The sequence below is a fragment of the Salmo trutta genome, chromosome 27 (assembly GCF_901001165.1).
Source record: "Salmo trutta chromosome 27, fSalTru1.1, whole genome shotgun sequence".
NCBI classification, from domain to species: Eukaryota; Metazoa; Chordata; class Actinopteri; order Salmoniformes; family Salmonidae; genus Salmo; species Salmo trutta.
Genome location: NC_042983.1, coordinates 10,117,721 through 10,132,963, shown reverse-complemented (window position 1 = coordinate 10,132,963; position 15,243 = coordinate 10,117,721). Strand labels below are relative to the sequence as shown.

The window sequence follows — 15,243 nt, the reverse complement described above, 5'->3', positions numbered from 1 at the left end:
CCTGAGGGGGAAAAGGTTTTGTCGTGCCCTCTTCACGACTGTCTTGGTGTGTTAGGACCATGATAGTTTATTGGTGATGTGGACACCAAGGAACTTGAAACTCTCGAACCTGCTCCACTACAGCCCCGTCGATGTTAATGGGGGCCTGTTTGGCCCGCCTTTTCCTGTAGTCCACAATCAGCTCCTTTGTCTTGCTCACATTGAGGAAGAGGTTGTTGTCCTGGCACCACACTGCCAGGTCTCTGACCTCCTCCCTATAGGCTGTCTCATCATTGTCAGTGATCAGGCCTACCACTGTTATGTCGTCAGCAAACTTAATGATGGTGTTGGAGTTATGTTTGGCTACGCAGTTGTGGGTGAACAGAGAGTACAGGAGCGGACTAAGTACACACCTATGAGGGGCCCCAGTGTTGAGTATCAGCGTGGCAGATGTGTTGTTGCCTACCCTTACCACCTGGGGAAGGCCCGTCAAGAAGTCTAGGATCCAGTTGCAGAGGGAGGTGTTTAGTCCCAGGGTCCTTAGCTTAGTGATGAGCTTTGAGGGCACTATGGTGTTTAACGCTGAGCTGTAGTCAATGAACAGCATTCTCACATAGGTGTTCCTTTTGTCCAGGTGGGAAAGGGCAGTGTGGAATGCGATTGAGATTGTGTCATCTGTGGATCTGTTGGGGTGGAATGCGAATTAAAGTGGGTCTAGGGTATCTGGGAGGATGCTGTTGATGTGAGCCATGACCAGCCTTTCAAAGCACTTCATGGCTACTGATGTGAGTGCTACGGGCGGTAATCATTCAGGCAGGTTACCTTCGCTTCCTTGGGCACAGGGACTATGGTGGTCTGCTTGAAACATGTAGGTATTACAGACTCAATCAGGGAGAGGTTGAAAATGTCATTTGGTCCATGCTTTGAGTACACATCCCGGTAATCCATCTGGCCCCGCGGCTTTGTGAATGTTGACCTGTTTAAAGGTCTTGCTCACATCGGCTACTGAGAGCGTTATCACACAGTCATCCAGAACAGCTGGTGCTTTCGTGCATGCTTCAGTGTTGCTTGCCTCGAAGCGAGCATAAAAGGCATTTAGCTCGTCTGGTAGGCTCGCGTCACTGGGCAGCTCACGTCTGGGTTTCCCTTTGTAGTCCGTAATAGTTTTCAAGCCCTGCCAACTCCGACGAGCGTCAGAGCCGTTGTAGTAGGATTCAATCTCATGTGTGATCAAAGCTGTGATCATTTAAGGCGTCTTTCACAATGTAATCAAATGAAAGACACGAAAGAAACAATGTGTTGATGGCACTAGTTTGCATCAAGCCTGTCTTGAGCATTTGGCCATAGGTTTTCATCGAAATTGCAGTAAATATCTTCATTGTTCATGCACTTAGGGAAAAACCTTTAAGCATGTCGAATCCAAACCTGACATAAGTCTGGATTGAAATCATTGTATGCCTCAGCGAATACTACAGTAAAGTCTGCAAAAACACTACAGTGAATACTGTAGTATTCCTACCACAGTACGCACTATATTATTTTTTGTGGGCTTGATAAAGTAAAAATCATAATAGTCATCATCATAGTATTACATTTGAGCATATCATACTTTTATGTTTCTACTTTATAGACATACATTTTCATAATCTAGCTCTCAAAATCTGCAGTAGACAAACCAGTTTACATCTATAGGTTTACCAAACGTTTAAGTGATCATCAGTCAAATTAAGTAATAGTAAAATGTTTTCAAAAGAGAAGAGAATCATATCAAAAGTAATGTGAGCATTGCATTGTGAAAGGCAATTACTTTATATGAAAATGTATTGCAATGTGAAACATGTATTTCTAGATGAAACTGATTAAGTTTGGTGAAAAATGACTATGATTTTGTGTGTTTAGAGTTTTGATGATCTGTTTTGAGTTTTGTACCACATAATTGTGAAAATTACACCAAAGCAATGAAAAACTGTAACAAGTCATATTAGAGATTAGAGATATTAGTTGTTGTTCATGCAAGAATTCATTTTTCTTTCATTTTGCCTTCACCACATAAGTAAAGGTTATGAATAATATGTGATGAATGTTCCTCAACATATAAATAATGCAATGAATAAATAATCTACCTAATAAAAAACAGGTAAGAGAATTTTAAACCATTTTGATTTACCCATTGTGTGTGTGCCAGCGTGCGTGCCATATGCACGCACCTGTGTGTGTTCCTCCGTAGTGTACCTACCTGTCGTTGAGACAGCAGTAGATGATTGGGTTGTACATGGTGGAGCTCATGGCCAGCCACATGACAGCCAGGTAGACTTGTTGGATGTAGAGCGTCTCAAACAGGAGGGGGAAGTACAGATGGAGCAGGAAATACACGTGGTAGGGCAGCCAGCAGATAGCAAATGTACACACCACCACGATCATCATCTTCACCACCTAACACAGACAGAGACACAGATAAACCACAGGATTGGGGTTCATTCAAATTCTAATGACAGAGATCCTATTAAATTAGTTCTGTAATTCTGAGTTCGATTCAGTCATTTCAGGAGGCATTTCATTGATATATCGTCTAATCTTTCCCAGAGCCCCACAGTAAATATTTACCCTACAATACCCCTGATTTGTTAGTGTACAGATATATGATCTTAATTTGAGCCAGTTTGCTACAGCAGGAAAATAATCCTGCAGCAAGAAATGTGAATTATTATGTGGATTATAATTAATGGACATAAAAATAAAAAATAAGCTCAAATACACATATAAAATGTATAAAATGTCCTGCAACAGGGTGATCAATAAAGATCCTACTGTACACCTGTACCTTGCATCCATGATATAATACTATGGTCAACGCTATTTCTTTAAACCTAGTGTTAGTGTATGGTACCTTGTGTTTGGCTGTGAGCTGGGCTGGTGTAACCCAGGGTTACTGTGCTGTACCTTTAATTATAGTGTGTGCTGTACCTTTAATTATAGTGTGTGCTGTACCTTTAATTATAGTGTGAGCTGTACCTTTTATTATAGTGTGTGCTGTACCTTTAATTATAGTGTGTGCTGTACCTTTAATTATAGTGTGCTGTACCTTTTATTATAGTGTGCTGTACCTTTAATTATAGTGTGCTGTACCTTTTATTATAGTGTGCTGTACCTTTTATTATAGTGTGCTGTACCTTTTATTATAGTGTGCTGTACCTTTTATTATAGTGTGCTGTACCTTTAATTATAGTGTGCTGTACCTTTAATTATAGTGTGTGCTGTACCTTTTATTATAGTGTGCTGTACCTTTAATTATAGTGTGTGCTGTACCTTTAATTATAGTGTGTGCTGTACCTTTTATTATAGTGTGCTGTACCTTTTATTATAGTGTGCTGTACCTTTTATTATAGTGTGCTGTACCTTTTATTATAGTGTGCTGTACCTTTAATTATAGTGTGCTGTACCTTTTATTATAGTGTGCTGTACCTTTTATTATAGTGTGCTGTACCTTTTATTATAGTGTGCTGTACCTTTAATTATAGTGTGTGCTGTACCTTTAATTATAGTGTGCTGTACCTTTAATTATAGTGTGTGCTGTACCTTTTATTATAGTGTGCTGTACCTTTTATTATAGTGTGCTGTACCTTTAATTATAGTGTGCTGTACCTTTTATTATAGTGTGCTGTACCTTTTATTATAGTGTGCTGTACCTTTTATTATAGTGTGTGCTGTACCTTTTATTATAGTGTGCTGTACCTTTTATTATAGTGTGCTGTACCTTTAATTATAGTGTGCTGTACCTTTTATTATAGTGTGCTGTACCTTTAATTATAGTGTGTGCTGTACCTTTTATTATAGTGTGCTGTACCTTTTATTATAGTGTGCTGTACCTTTTATTATAGTGTGCTGTACCTTTTATTATAGTGTGCTGTACCTTTTATTATAGTGTGCTGTACCTTTAATTATAGTGTGTGCTGTACCTTTAATTATAGTGTGCTGTACCTTTAATTATAGTGTGTGCTGTACCTTTTATTATAGTGTGCTGTACCTTTAATTATAGTGTGCTGTACCTTTTATTATAGTGTGCTGTACCTTTTATTATAGTGTGCTGTACCTTTTATTATAGTGTGCTGTACCTTTAATTATAGTGTGCTGTACCTTTTATTATAGTGTGCTGTACCTTTAATTATAGTGTGTGCTGTACCTTTTATTATAGTGTGCTGTACCTTTAATTATAGTGTGCTGTACCTTTTATTATAGTGTGCTGTACCTTTAATTATAGTGTGCTGTACCTTTTATTATAGTGTGCTGTACCTTTTATTATAGTGTGCTGTACCTTTTATTATAGTGTGCTGTACCTTGCGTTTGGCAGTGAGCTGCTCCTTGTAGCGGTCAGAGGAGTCTCCAGGTATGTTACTGGCCCAGAGAGTGAGGCCCACCACCAGATAGGCACAGCCCATCACCAGTAGAGGCAGGAAGTAGATCAGCACTGTCACGCACATGTAGTACCTACAGGACACGACAGGGAGGGGAAGACAAGATCAGCATGCAGCACTGCTACATTGTACCTACAGGAAAGGGGAAGAACATCTGCACAGTCACCCACACATACAGGTAACTGCCAAAATAATGGAAAGACTTTAGTAAATTACGAATAGAAAATATATTGAAAGCAGGTGCTTCCACACAGGTGTGGTTCCTGAGTTAATTCAGCAATTTGATGATTTGATGAGCGTGAAAGCGTTGTAAACCATATGCCATGGCCGTCTCAGTCACCAGATCTCAACCCAATTTAACACTTATGGGAAATTCTGGAGTGCTGCCTGAGACCACGTTTTCCACCACTATCAACAAAACACTAAATTATAGAATTTATCATGGAAGAATCCCTCCAATAGAGTTTCCCAAACTTGGTGCACATTCTTGTTTTGGCCCTAGCACTACACAGCTGATTCAAATAACTAATCATCACTCTTTGATTATTTCAATCAGATGTGTAGTGCTAGGGTGATACTTATCAGGTAACTGTACCTTTACGGCAGGTGCAACAGTAATAGGGTATGAATAAGGGCCTCCTTATCGAGCAAACATATCTAATACAACTATTCTGAGACCATTTTTCTATATTTACATGGCAAAGGAACTAACTCCCTCCCATAATTAACTTTCCAATAATAAATAACAAATTAAGAACATTAAGAGAGCTCAGATTCAGTTAATATGAGTTAATTGCTTGGGTATCAGACACAGTAGCCGGTCTCTCCTCCCCAGAGACTTTCATGGAAGTCTGTGTGTTTTTTATTTTTTTATTTTTTTTTAAACAAGGAAAATTCAGACAATTATTATAATCAGATAGAACACCCAGGAGGACAGAGACAGTACATCAGCCTTCAGGACCTCATACCGGCCTACTGAGCAAAATGCAGGTGCACCAGAGGATCAAACCTGGCACACACAGTACACAAGGCATAAGAAATGAGCCCAAAGAGAGAGAAGCTGCAATTCAACCAATTGACTTGAAGGCCAATGGTTTTCCTACCCAAAAGCTCTGTTGTACCTTTTTATTCTCTAGTGATGCATGCAGTGTTTTAGTTTTTGGGATATTAAAGGTAAGACGACTGTGGAAAGCATCTGTTTGTGTTTGACGAGGAATCCAATAATCAAGGTATACTTCCGAATTGTGTCAGTGAAGCCATTTATCTACTTCCCTAGAGTCTGATAAACTCGTGGACACCATTTTTTTGTCTCTGTGTCCATTATGAAGGAAGTTATAGGTAGTTTCGCGAATCAATGCTAACTAGCATTATCTCAATGACTGGAAGTCTGTGGGAACAGCTGGAAGTCTACAGTCAACAATAGTTAGCAATTGCGCTAACGCAACATAACAACTTCCTCTGAGAGAGACATAAAAATGGTATCCACGAATTCATCTGACTCTGGGGAAGTAGATAAAGGGCATTGCCAACATCCTGAAATATCCCTTTAATGGCATTCACAGTCTGTTACCAGTGATTATTACAGTGAAATGTTTGGGAACTGCATGAGAGAGTACAGGCAGCAAATTGGTAATGGGTGGGCTCCTGTACAGACTTCCCCTGACTTTTTTGTCTGAGATGTGTGAAATTAACTGTCACAGCTCCCTAATACTTGCTTTTTGTAAATAATATGATAGGAGGGGGGAAATGAATTACATTCAAAAGGAGAACACACCAAGTTTCTAAACACAGAGGAGCAACATCGCGAGACTGCCGGTAACACTTGTGAAACAGACCAAGCAGACCAGGCCAGGGTTTGGGGTTTGGGAAGTAAATGAGAGAAGTTAAACATTCCTCCTTACTTGTTCATTTTCCTGGTTCGAGCCAATGTCTTCTAAAACAACCTTGTTAAAGAGATAAACTGATGTTTCATTTTAGTCAAAAACAACTTTATATCGAAGAAGTGCCTTTGATTTGATGGCCTGACCACACGCAGTTCGGCACGAGATGACCGTTAGACCAGAAGTTTCCGCACATGAGCTTAGCTAGCCAATGACGCCATGCCATCGTCTACAAGTGTGATTGGGGATTTCTATTGGAGAAGCTGTTTTCTGCCTATCTTCATACTGTACTGTCTTTGGAGAACAGGTAGGCAGTACTTCCTCAGATAAAGTCTTGTTTTATAGTGAACAAAAATATAAAAGCAACATGTAAATTGTTGGTCCCATGTTTCATGAGCTGAAATATAAGATCCCTGAAATTGTCCATATGCACAAAAAGCTTATTTCGCTCCAATTATGTGAACACATTTGTTTGCTTCCCTGTTAGTGAGCATTTCTGCTTTGCCAAGATAATCCATCCACCTGACAGGTGTGATGTATCAAGAAGCTGATTAAACAGCATGATCCTTCCACAAGTTCCCCTTGTGCTAGGGACAATTAAAAGCCACTCCAAAATGTGCAGTTTTGTCACACAACACAATGCCACATATTCCTCAGGTTTTGAGGGAGAAGGCAATTGGCATGCTGACTGCAGGAATATCCTCCAGAGTAGTTGCCAGATAATTGAATGTTTATTTGTCTACGATAAGCCGCCTCCAATGTCGCTTTAGAGAATTTGGCAGTACGTCCGACCGGCATCACAACCGCAGACCATGTGTAACCATGCCAGCCCAGGACCTCCACATCCGTGTTCTTCACTGGCGGGACAGTCTGAGACAGTCTGAGCTGATGAAACTGTGGGGTTGCACAACCAAATAATTTTTGCAGAAACCGTCTCAGGGAAGCTCATCTACGTGCTTGTCGTCCTCACCAGGGTCTTCACCTGACTGCAGTTCGGCGTTGTAAACAACTTCGATTTCCACTGTACAGAGCAGATGGCGTTGTGTGGGCGAGCAGTTTGCTGATGTCAACGTTGTGAACAAAGTGCCCCATGGTGGCGATGGGGTTACGGTATGGGCAGGCATAAGCTACGGAGCACGAACAAATTGCATTTTATCTTTGGCAATCTGAGTGCATAGAGAGACCATGACAAAATCCTGAGGCCCATTGTCGTGCCATTCATCCTCCACCATCACCTTATGTTTCAGCATGAAAATGCACGGCCCCATGTCGCAAGGATCTGTACACAATTCCTGGAAGCTGAAAACGTCCTAGTTCTTCCATGGCCTGAATACTCACCAGACATGTCACCCATTTCCCACCAAAATCCAGCAACTTCGCACAGCCATAAAGAGGAGTGGAACAACATTCCACAGGCCACAATAAACAGCCTGATCAACTTTATGCGAAGGAGACTCTATGCATGTTGCGCTGATCCATAGATTAGGGCCTAATGAATGTATTTCAATTGACTGATTTTATTATATGAACTGTAATTCAGTAAAATCTTTGAAATTGTTGCATGTTGCGTTTATATTTTTGTTCAGTGTATTTGTAACAGAGTGCCATATTTTCATCCCTCTCTCTCAACATGAAAGAATTCTCAAATCGCACCCTATTCACGCAATCTGAGGGACTTCCAAATTCAGACACATAGAAAGAATGTGTATATCAGGTCAGCTTTTCCATTCTTACCTCCCTATGACTCTGTCAGCAAAGCATGTGATTAATTTCTCCGACAGTTTTCAGGGTTGTTGTTGTCACTAGTATAACTATTTTCTTCAGGGGAATATTTCAAAAGGTAGCAGGGCTTATCAGTGTGTTTTGGTTTGGCAGGCTGAGGATCTGACTGTTTGCAGGTCCTTATCAGGGTCACTTCACTTGGAGACTGTGAGTCAGACAGCATTTTAGTATTTTGCAACACCCATCACAAGCAGCTGAGGATATCATATGTCGTCGACGCAGACACACTCACCAGGCAGACACATGCATTGACACACAGACATGCCATAGACATACACAGAGAAACACACAAATGCATGCACACAAACTGGCAAACACGTACAGTTACACACATACACCATTAGAAAAAAAGGTGCTATCTAGAACCTAAAAGGTTTCTTCAGCTGTCCCAATTGGACAACACTTTGAAGAACCATTTTTGGTTCCAGGTAGAACCATTTTGGTTCCAGGTAGAACCCTTTTTTGGTTCAATGTAGAACACAGGAGGTTGGTGGCACCTTAATTGGGAAGGACAGACTCGTGGTAATGGTTGGAGCGAAATAGGTGGAATGGTATCAACTACATTAAACACATGGTTTCCATTGTGTTTGATGCCATTCCATTTACTCCATTCCAGCCATTATTATGAGCCGTCCTCCCCTCAGCAGCCTCCACTGGTATAGAACCCTTTCGACATGGACCCCAAAAGGGTTCTACCTGGAAGTGTACAGATGTAAGATCTTTTAGCCAATAATCCTGCAGACACAGGAAATGGGAATTATTATGTGGATTATAATTATTGGACATCTTTGTAGGGGTTGATACATATTTCATAAGGGAAAATTAAGTCTGAAATTGCAAAGTGGAAATGAGAAACTTCTTAAGTTCACCTGCAACAAGGTGATCAAATTAAGATCCTACAAATGAAGATGCTTAAACGCACACACACACACGCACAGTTTGGTGGGAGTGTGTAGAAAAATTTACATTTGGTTCTAAAAACTATTGTTCGTCTAAAGAACTGTCAGTACTTCCAGTAGAGCCTGTTGTGGGTATAAGGCAATTTACAGAAATCAGTGCGGCCTTGAGCAAACTTCCCCGGAATACATAATGAGCCTGGTGGCTGCCTGCATCCTGCCTCTCCTCTCCCATCTTCTCCTCTCCTCTTCTCTCCTCGTCTCCCCATCCTCTCTCTCCCCATCCTCTCGTCTCCTCTCCCTCCAGCCTCCTGCCACCTGCCTCCTGCTCGCTGGGCAAGCAGAAAAGAGAAGTGAGTGTCTGTCACCTAACTGTCACAGCACCGTTATCAATAAAAATCCTGCCAAATAAAGTCACACTGGAAGGACTTGCTGCTCATTAATTTTCTGTCTTCTCTTCCTGCCTGACTGTCCAGCCGAGCTCTAGACTGGATCTCAACGTTTGTCTGTGTTCTGTTGCGCCATGTGTGGGCCGCTGTTGCTGTTCTTTTGACTTTGCTGGGAGAAGAGAATGAAGCCTGGGCGTCTGCAGAGGGAGATGAATGTAGTGGCTAAGGTAACATGACACCCTGCACAATGCTGCTGGCTTACTGGCATAGGTCAAAGACAAGCTCTTTAGGTACCCAATTTAGGGGACGGGGGGACAGAGAGAACGGGGTGTGCAGGATGGTCTGTGTGTGTCACTTTGTGTGTGTCACTTTGTGTGTGTCTTTTTCTCTTTCTCTATTACCTACCCTCTCTTCCTCTCTCTCTCTCTCTCTCTCAATGTGTGTGTGTGTGTGTGGGGGGGGGGGTCACTGTGTGTCTAACTCTCTGTGTATGTGTGCGGGGGTGGGAGGGGGTGTAATATGAGTGTGTGTATAGAAAAGGTCTGTGCACAGTTGTGCACACGGGCGTGTGTGAAGGTCCAGTGTACTTGTCTGAGTGTGTGATCATACTGTTAGAAACTGAATCTTCGGTAAGTTTGTGACGACGCTATTTATACCCTCCCCGTGGCCTTAATCCCTAATTCCTGCTCACTGAGAGGGGGCCATAGTGACGGTGGCAGAGGGGCAGCACACACATACACACAACCACACACATACGCAAACTGCTCACACGTACACACACACACACACACACACACACACACACACACACACACACACACACACACACACACACACACACACACAAAATGCTTGGACTGGAGGGTCAGCCATAGTCAGATGTGTCAATTACAGCAGCGGACGGGCTGGCTGAATTACAACCACACCAAAGCTCCGCTCACTTAGCCCTGATGTGTCAGTGATTACAGTTTCATTAAAAAAGTAATAAGTGCCACAGCGATTCCTACATGAACATTGCAATTGCCATCGTGCTATTCATGACAAATGGTTACAATGTGGAAGGGTGGGAGCCTGGACAGCCAGACTGAATGACAATGGCATTTGGCGACAAAGAAAGCAACCCTAAAATGCTGTGGTGTTGATGTGCTGAGAGCAGAGGGGCTGCTGTGATCAGATCAGAGCTGGAGGCTGTGCGTTTATCAGCTCACTGGATGGCGGAAGGTAACGACTGCAGTCAAACAAATACATTAAGGGCCACAGGGGTGGGGAGCACTTTCTCACTGTTAGAGTAAATGGGCCTTACGCGTGCTAGAATCATCCCTTGAATCTCCAGGTCTCTGTCTTTGTCACTCTCTCTCTCGCACTCTCTACAGTGTGGCCATCGGAGGATTTAAACCTTCAGCTGAAGCTGCCATACATCTTCACGGCTTTTACACACACACACACACACACACACACACACACACACACACACACACACACACACACACACACACACACACACACACACACACACACACACACACACACACAGTAATACATTTTCACAGCAGTGGCGGTTGGTGACGTTTAAAATTAGGGAGGACGATTCGTTTTTTTTATGAGCATGGCCTTATTTCTATTACATTATATTGGATGACTGTCATTCATGTTCCATTCACCCAGCTCAATGTTACATCGATAGGTTTAGGCTAGTACATGATACTCAAATGTTCCCTGTACCCATCAAGAGGTTGCTAGATCCTAGCCTATGAATGAACGTTTACAACGTAGGTGCACAGGTCGAAAGAAAAGTTTGAGTAATCAAGGTGACAGACAGTGACACATTCAATACCGCCTTGCACACTCTTGCCTGCATCTAGCTCATCAAGGCTTTAATTATTAGTCCAACAGTTGCAAACAAGAGGTTCCATTGGACAAATTCAGGTATGTTTATCCCTGTTGTATTCCGTTTGCTTACGTTTTAGAAATGTTTTTAAACAGAATCGGCGGAATTAACACACCTCTTATCACACGCAAACACAGTTCACTTTAATAGCAGCCACATACAAACAACATGATCATTTTGCTCATTGTATAATTCCTTCTCGCATCTACTCGCTCTCCTCCTCTAACTTTCCCCTTCGCTTGTGGACTTCAGTGCACAACACATCTGTCTGTGACAAGGCAAAAAAAACTTTCCAAGCCAAACCTTCATATCATAACCACTAACTGCTACACACAGCCTATATAATTGTCACCATATTAGCATATTACCATATAACGTCATAGTCAACATAACTACTAGAACTAACACATTAGTAAACCCGCTACAATCATGCAGTACAGTCAGCAAGTAGTTTAGCAGTTATACCGGCAGGACCCGGTGGCAAAACATTTATAAAACCAAAAGCTTACCTTGACTTGGAAGAGTTCCAGTGTTGGATATGCATAGCCAGCTAGCTAACATAGCATCCCTCTCTGTTTGAGCCAGGTGTTTGAGTAGGTTAAACTAGCTATCTGCATTCGCTAGCTAGGTGAAACTGAAAGTGAAAAAATAAATGATACGAAATATCTCTCTCTCTCTTTCTCTCTTGCTTCTCCTTCATTTTTTAAGAACTTAAATTGTCTAAAACTATTGCCTTTCTCTCTCTGAGTCAATTACTCACTACATTTTATGCACTGCAGTGCTAGCTAGCTGTAGCTTATGCTTTCAGTACTAGATTAATTCTCTGATCCTCTGATTTGATGGACAATATGTCAGTAAATGCTGCAAGAGCTTGGAGGATGTCCTCTGAAAGTTGATACAATTACTGTGTAAGTCTATGGAAGGGGGTGAGAGCCATAAGTCTCCTCATTTTTCTATTGAAGTCAATGTACCCAGAGAAGGACGGAAACTAGCTGTCCTCAGGCTACACCATGGTGCTATGCTATAGAGTGCTGTTGAGGCTACTGTAGACCTTCATTGCAAAACAGTGTGTTTTAATCAATGATATGGTGACGTAAATATATTTAGCATAGTTTTATCTAAAAAGATTAACTTTTTTAATGTTTCACTATTTTTATTTGTATGAAATTCACTGAGGAGGATGGGCCTCCCCTTCCTCTTCTGAGGAGCCTCCACTGCTTCACAGCTTTTAGTTTGCCGTACATTATGGGGTGAAGAGAACCAAGGAGAGCATTGGGAAGTGGTCCCAGCACAAATAAAATACAGCATATAGGTGTGAAGTGCTAACATTAACTCCTATATATATATATACATACATTTACATTTTACATTTACGTCATTTAGCAGAGCGACTTACAAATTGGTGCATTCACCTTATGATATCCAGTGGAACAACCACTTTACAATAGTAGATCTATATCTTTTTTTGGGGGGGGGGGGGGGGTACCTGGGATATATACTGCTCAAAAAAATTAAGGGAACACTTAAACAACACAATGTAACTCCAAGTCAATCACACTTCTGTGAAATAAAACTGTCCACTTAGGAAGCAACACTGTTTGAAAATACATTTCACATGCTGTTGTGCAAATGGAATAGACAACAGGTGGAAATTATAGGCAATAAGCAAGACACCCCCAATAAAGGAGTGGTTCAGCAGGTGGTGACCACAGACCACTTCTCAGTTCCTATGCTTCCTGGGTGATGTTTTGGTCACTTTTGAATGCTGGCGGTGCTTTCACTCTAGTGGTAGCATGAGACGGAGTCTACAACCCAGTTGTAGACTCCGCTAGTGCAGCTCAGGTAGTGCAGCTCATCCAGGATGGTACATCAATGCGAGCTGTGGCAAGAAGGTTTGCTGTGTTTGTCAGCGTAGTGTCCAGAGCATGGAGGCACTACCAGGAGACAGGCCAGTACATCAGGAGACGTGGAGGAGGCCGTAGGAGGGCAACAACCCAGCAGCAGGACCGCTACCTCCGCCTTTGTGCAAGGAGGAGCAGGAGGAGCACTGCCAGAGCCCTGCAAAATGACCTCCAGCAGGCCACAAATGTGCATGTGTCAGAAACAGACTCCATGAGGGTGGTATGAGGGCCCGACGTCCACAGGTGGGGGTTGTGCTTACAGCCCAACACCGTGCAGGACGTTTGGCATTTGCCAGAGAACACCAAGATTGGCAAATTCGCCACTGGCACCCTGTGCTCTTCACAGATGAAAGCAGGTTCACACTGAGCACGTGACAGACGTGACAGAGTCTGGAGACGCCGTGGAGAACGTTCTGATGCCTGCAACATCCTCCAGCATGACCGGTTTGGCGGTGGGTCAGTCATGGTGTGGGGTGGCATTTCTTTGGGGGGCCGCACAGCCCTCCATGTGCTCACCAGAGGTAGCCTGACTGCCATTAGGTACCGAGATGAGATCCTCAGACCCCTTGTGAGACCATATGCTGGTGCGGTTGGCCCTGGGTTCCTCCTAATGCAAGACAATGCTAGACCTCATGTGGCTAGAGTGTGTCAGCAGTTCCTGCAAGAGGAAGGCATTGATGCTATGGACTGGCCCGCCCGTTCCCCAGACCTGAATCCAATTGAGCACATCTGGGACATCATGTCTCGTTCCATCCACCATGCCACGTTGCACCACAGACTGTCCAGGAGTTGGCGGATGCTTTAGTCCAGGTCTGGGAGGAGATCCCTCAGGAGACCATCCGCCACCTCATCAGGAGCATGCCCAGGCGTTGTAGGAAGATCATACAGGCACGTGGAGGCCACACACACTACTGAGCCTCATTTTGACTTGTTTTAAGGACATTACATCAAAGTTGGATGAGCCTGTAGTGTGGTTTTCCACTTTAATTTTGAGTGTGACTCCAAATCCAGACCTCCATGGGTTGATAAATTGAATTTCCATTGATTATTTTTGTGTGATTTTGTTGTCAGCACATTCAACTATGTAAAGAAAAAAGTATTTAATAAGATTATTTCATTCATTCAGATCTAGGATGTGTTGTTTAAGTGTTCCCTTTATTTTTTTGAGCAGTGTATATATAGCGCTTCACGCCTATAATTTTATTGTTCATTGAAAAAGGGAAAGGGGATACCTAGTGAGTACAACTGAACGCATTCAAACGAAATGTGTCTTCCTCATTTAACCCAACCCTCTGAATCAGGGTATGACAACCGTAATCTTTCCGTTCTATTTTGGTAACGCAAGGAAGGAAGCAATGTAGAGGAAAGGTTGGGCAGAATATCACTCAGTCAGACACGTGTCTGATGGTGTCACTTTCCTGCTTCATGTTCAACTGTGAAGAACAGCAAAACAGTGTGAAAGATGAGAGGTGAGAGAGGGGCGAATGGATGAATGAATGCGAGAGGCTCAAATCCAATGATTCAGCAATAACATCTAAACTGCCCAAAGCCCCCTACAATACAAATAATAATCTGTTCAATATCTGGCTACCCATATTCACCTGATACTGCAGCTCAGAATGTGTCTACTGGCTTCGCAATCACACCAATAAATAATACTCCGTCTCCTTCCAACAATGTTTTGTTAAGGTTAGACACAGGGTATGTAGTCTGGCCTTCCCTGTAGCTCAGTTGGTAGAGCATGGTGTTTGCAACACCAAGGTTGTGGGTTCGATTCCCACTGGGGGCCAGCACAGAAAAAAAATGTATGAAATTGTATGAAATGTATGCATTCACTACTGTAAGTCGCTCTGGATAAGAGCGTCTGCTAAATGACTAAAATGTAAATGCATGCACTCACAGTCTGCGTCTCAAATGGCACCTTCATTCCCTTTATGGTGCACTTTCGACCAGAGCTATATGGGCCCTAGTCAAAGGAAGTGGACTATAAAGGGAAAAGGGTGCCATTTGGGATGTTCTCTCAGTCCTTTCAGTTTGTTTATTGCTTTCGATGGATGGAGCTAAGAGGATAATACAAAATCAGCCCTGCGTTTGGACAGCTAGAAGATAATGGAAT

The 15,243-nt window shown here is 42.6% G+C and overlaps 1 protein-coding gene across 1 annotated transcript in view; it reads right to left on the bottom strand.

The window, feature by feature from the left end:
• tacr1a (tachykinin receptor 1a) overlaps window positions 1–15,243 on the bottom strand; it is a 33,714-nt gene that overhangs the window by 7,053 nt on the left and 11,418 nt on the right. Inside the window, exons 3-4 of the mRNA XM_029716590.1 lie at window positions 4,314–4,464; window positions 2,216–2,412 (exon numbers count right to left, since the gene is read on the bottom strand). Coding sequence (XP_029572450.1) covers window positions 2,216–2,412; window positions 4,314–4,464 — 348 coding nt within the window. The remainder of the gene's footprint in view (window positions 1–2,215; window positions 2,413–4,313; window positions 4,465–15,243) is intronic.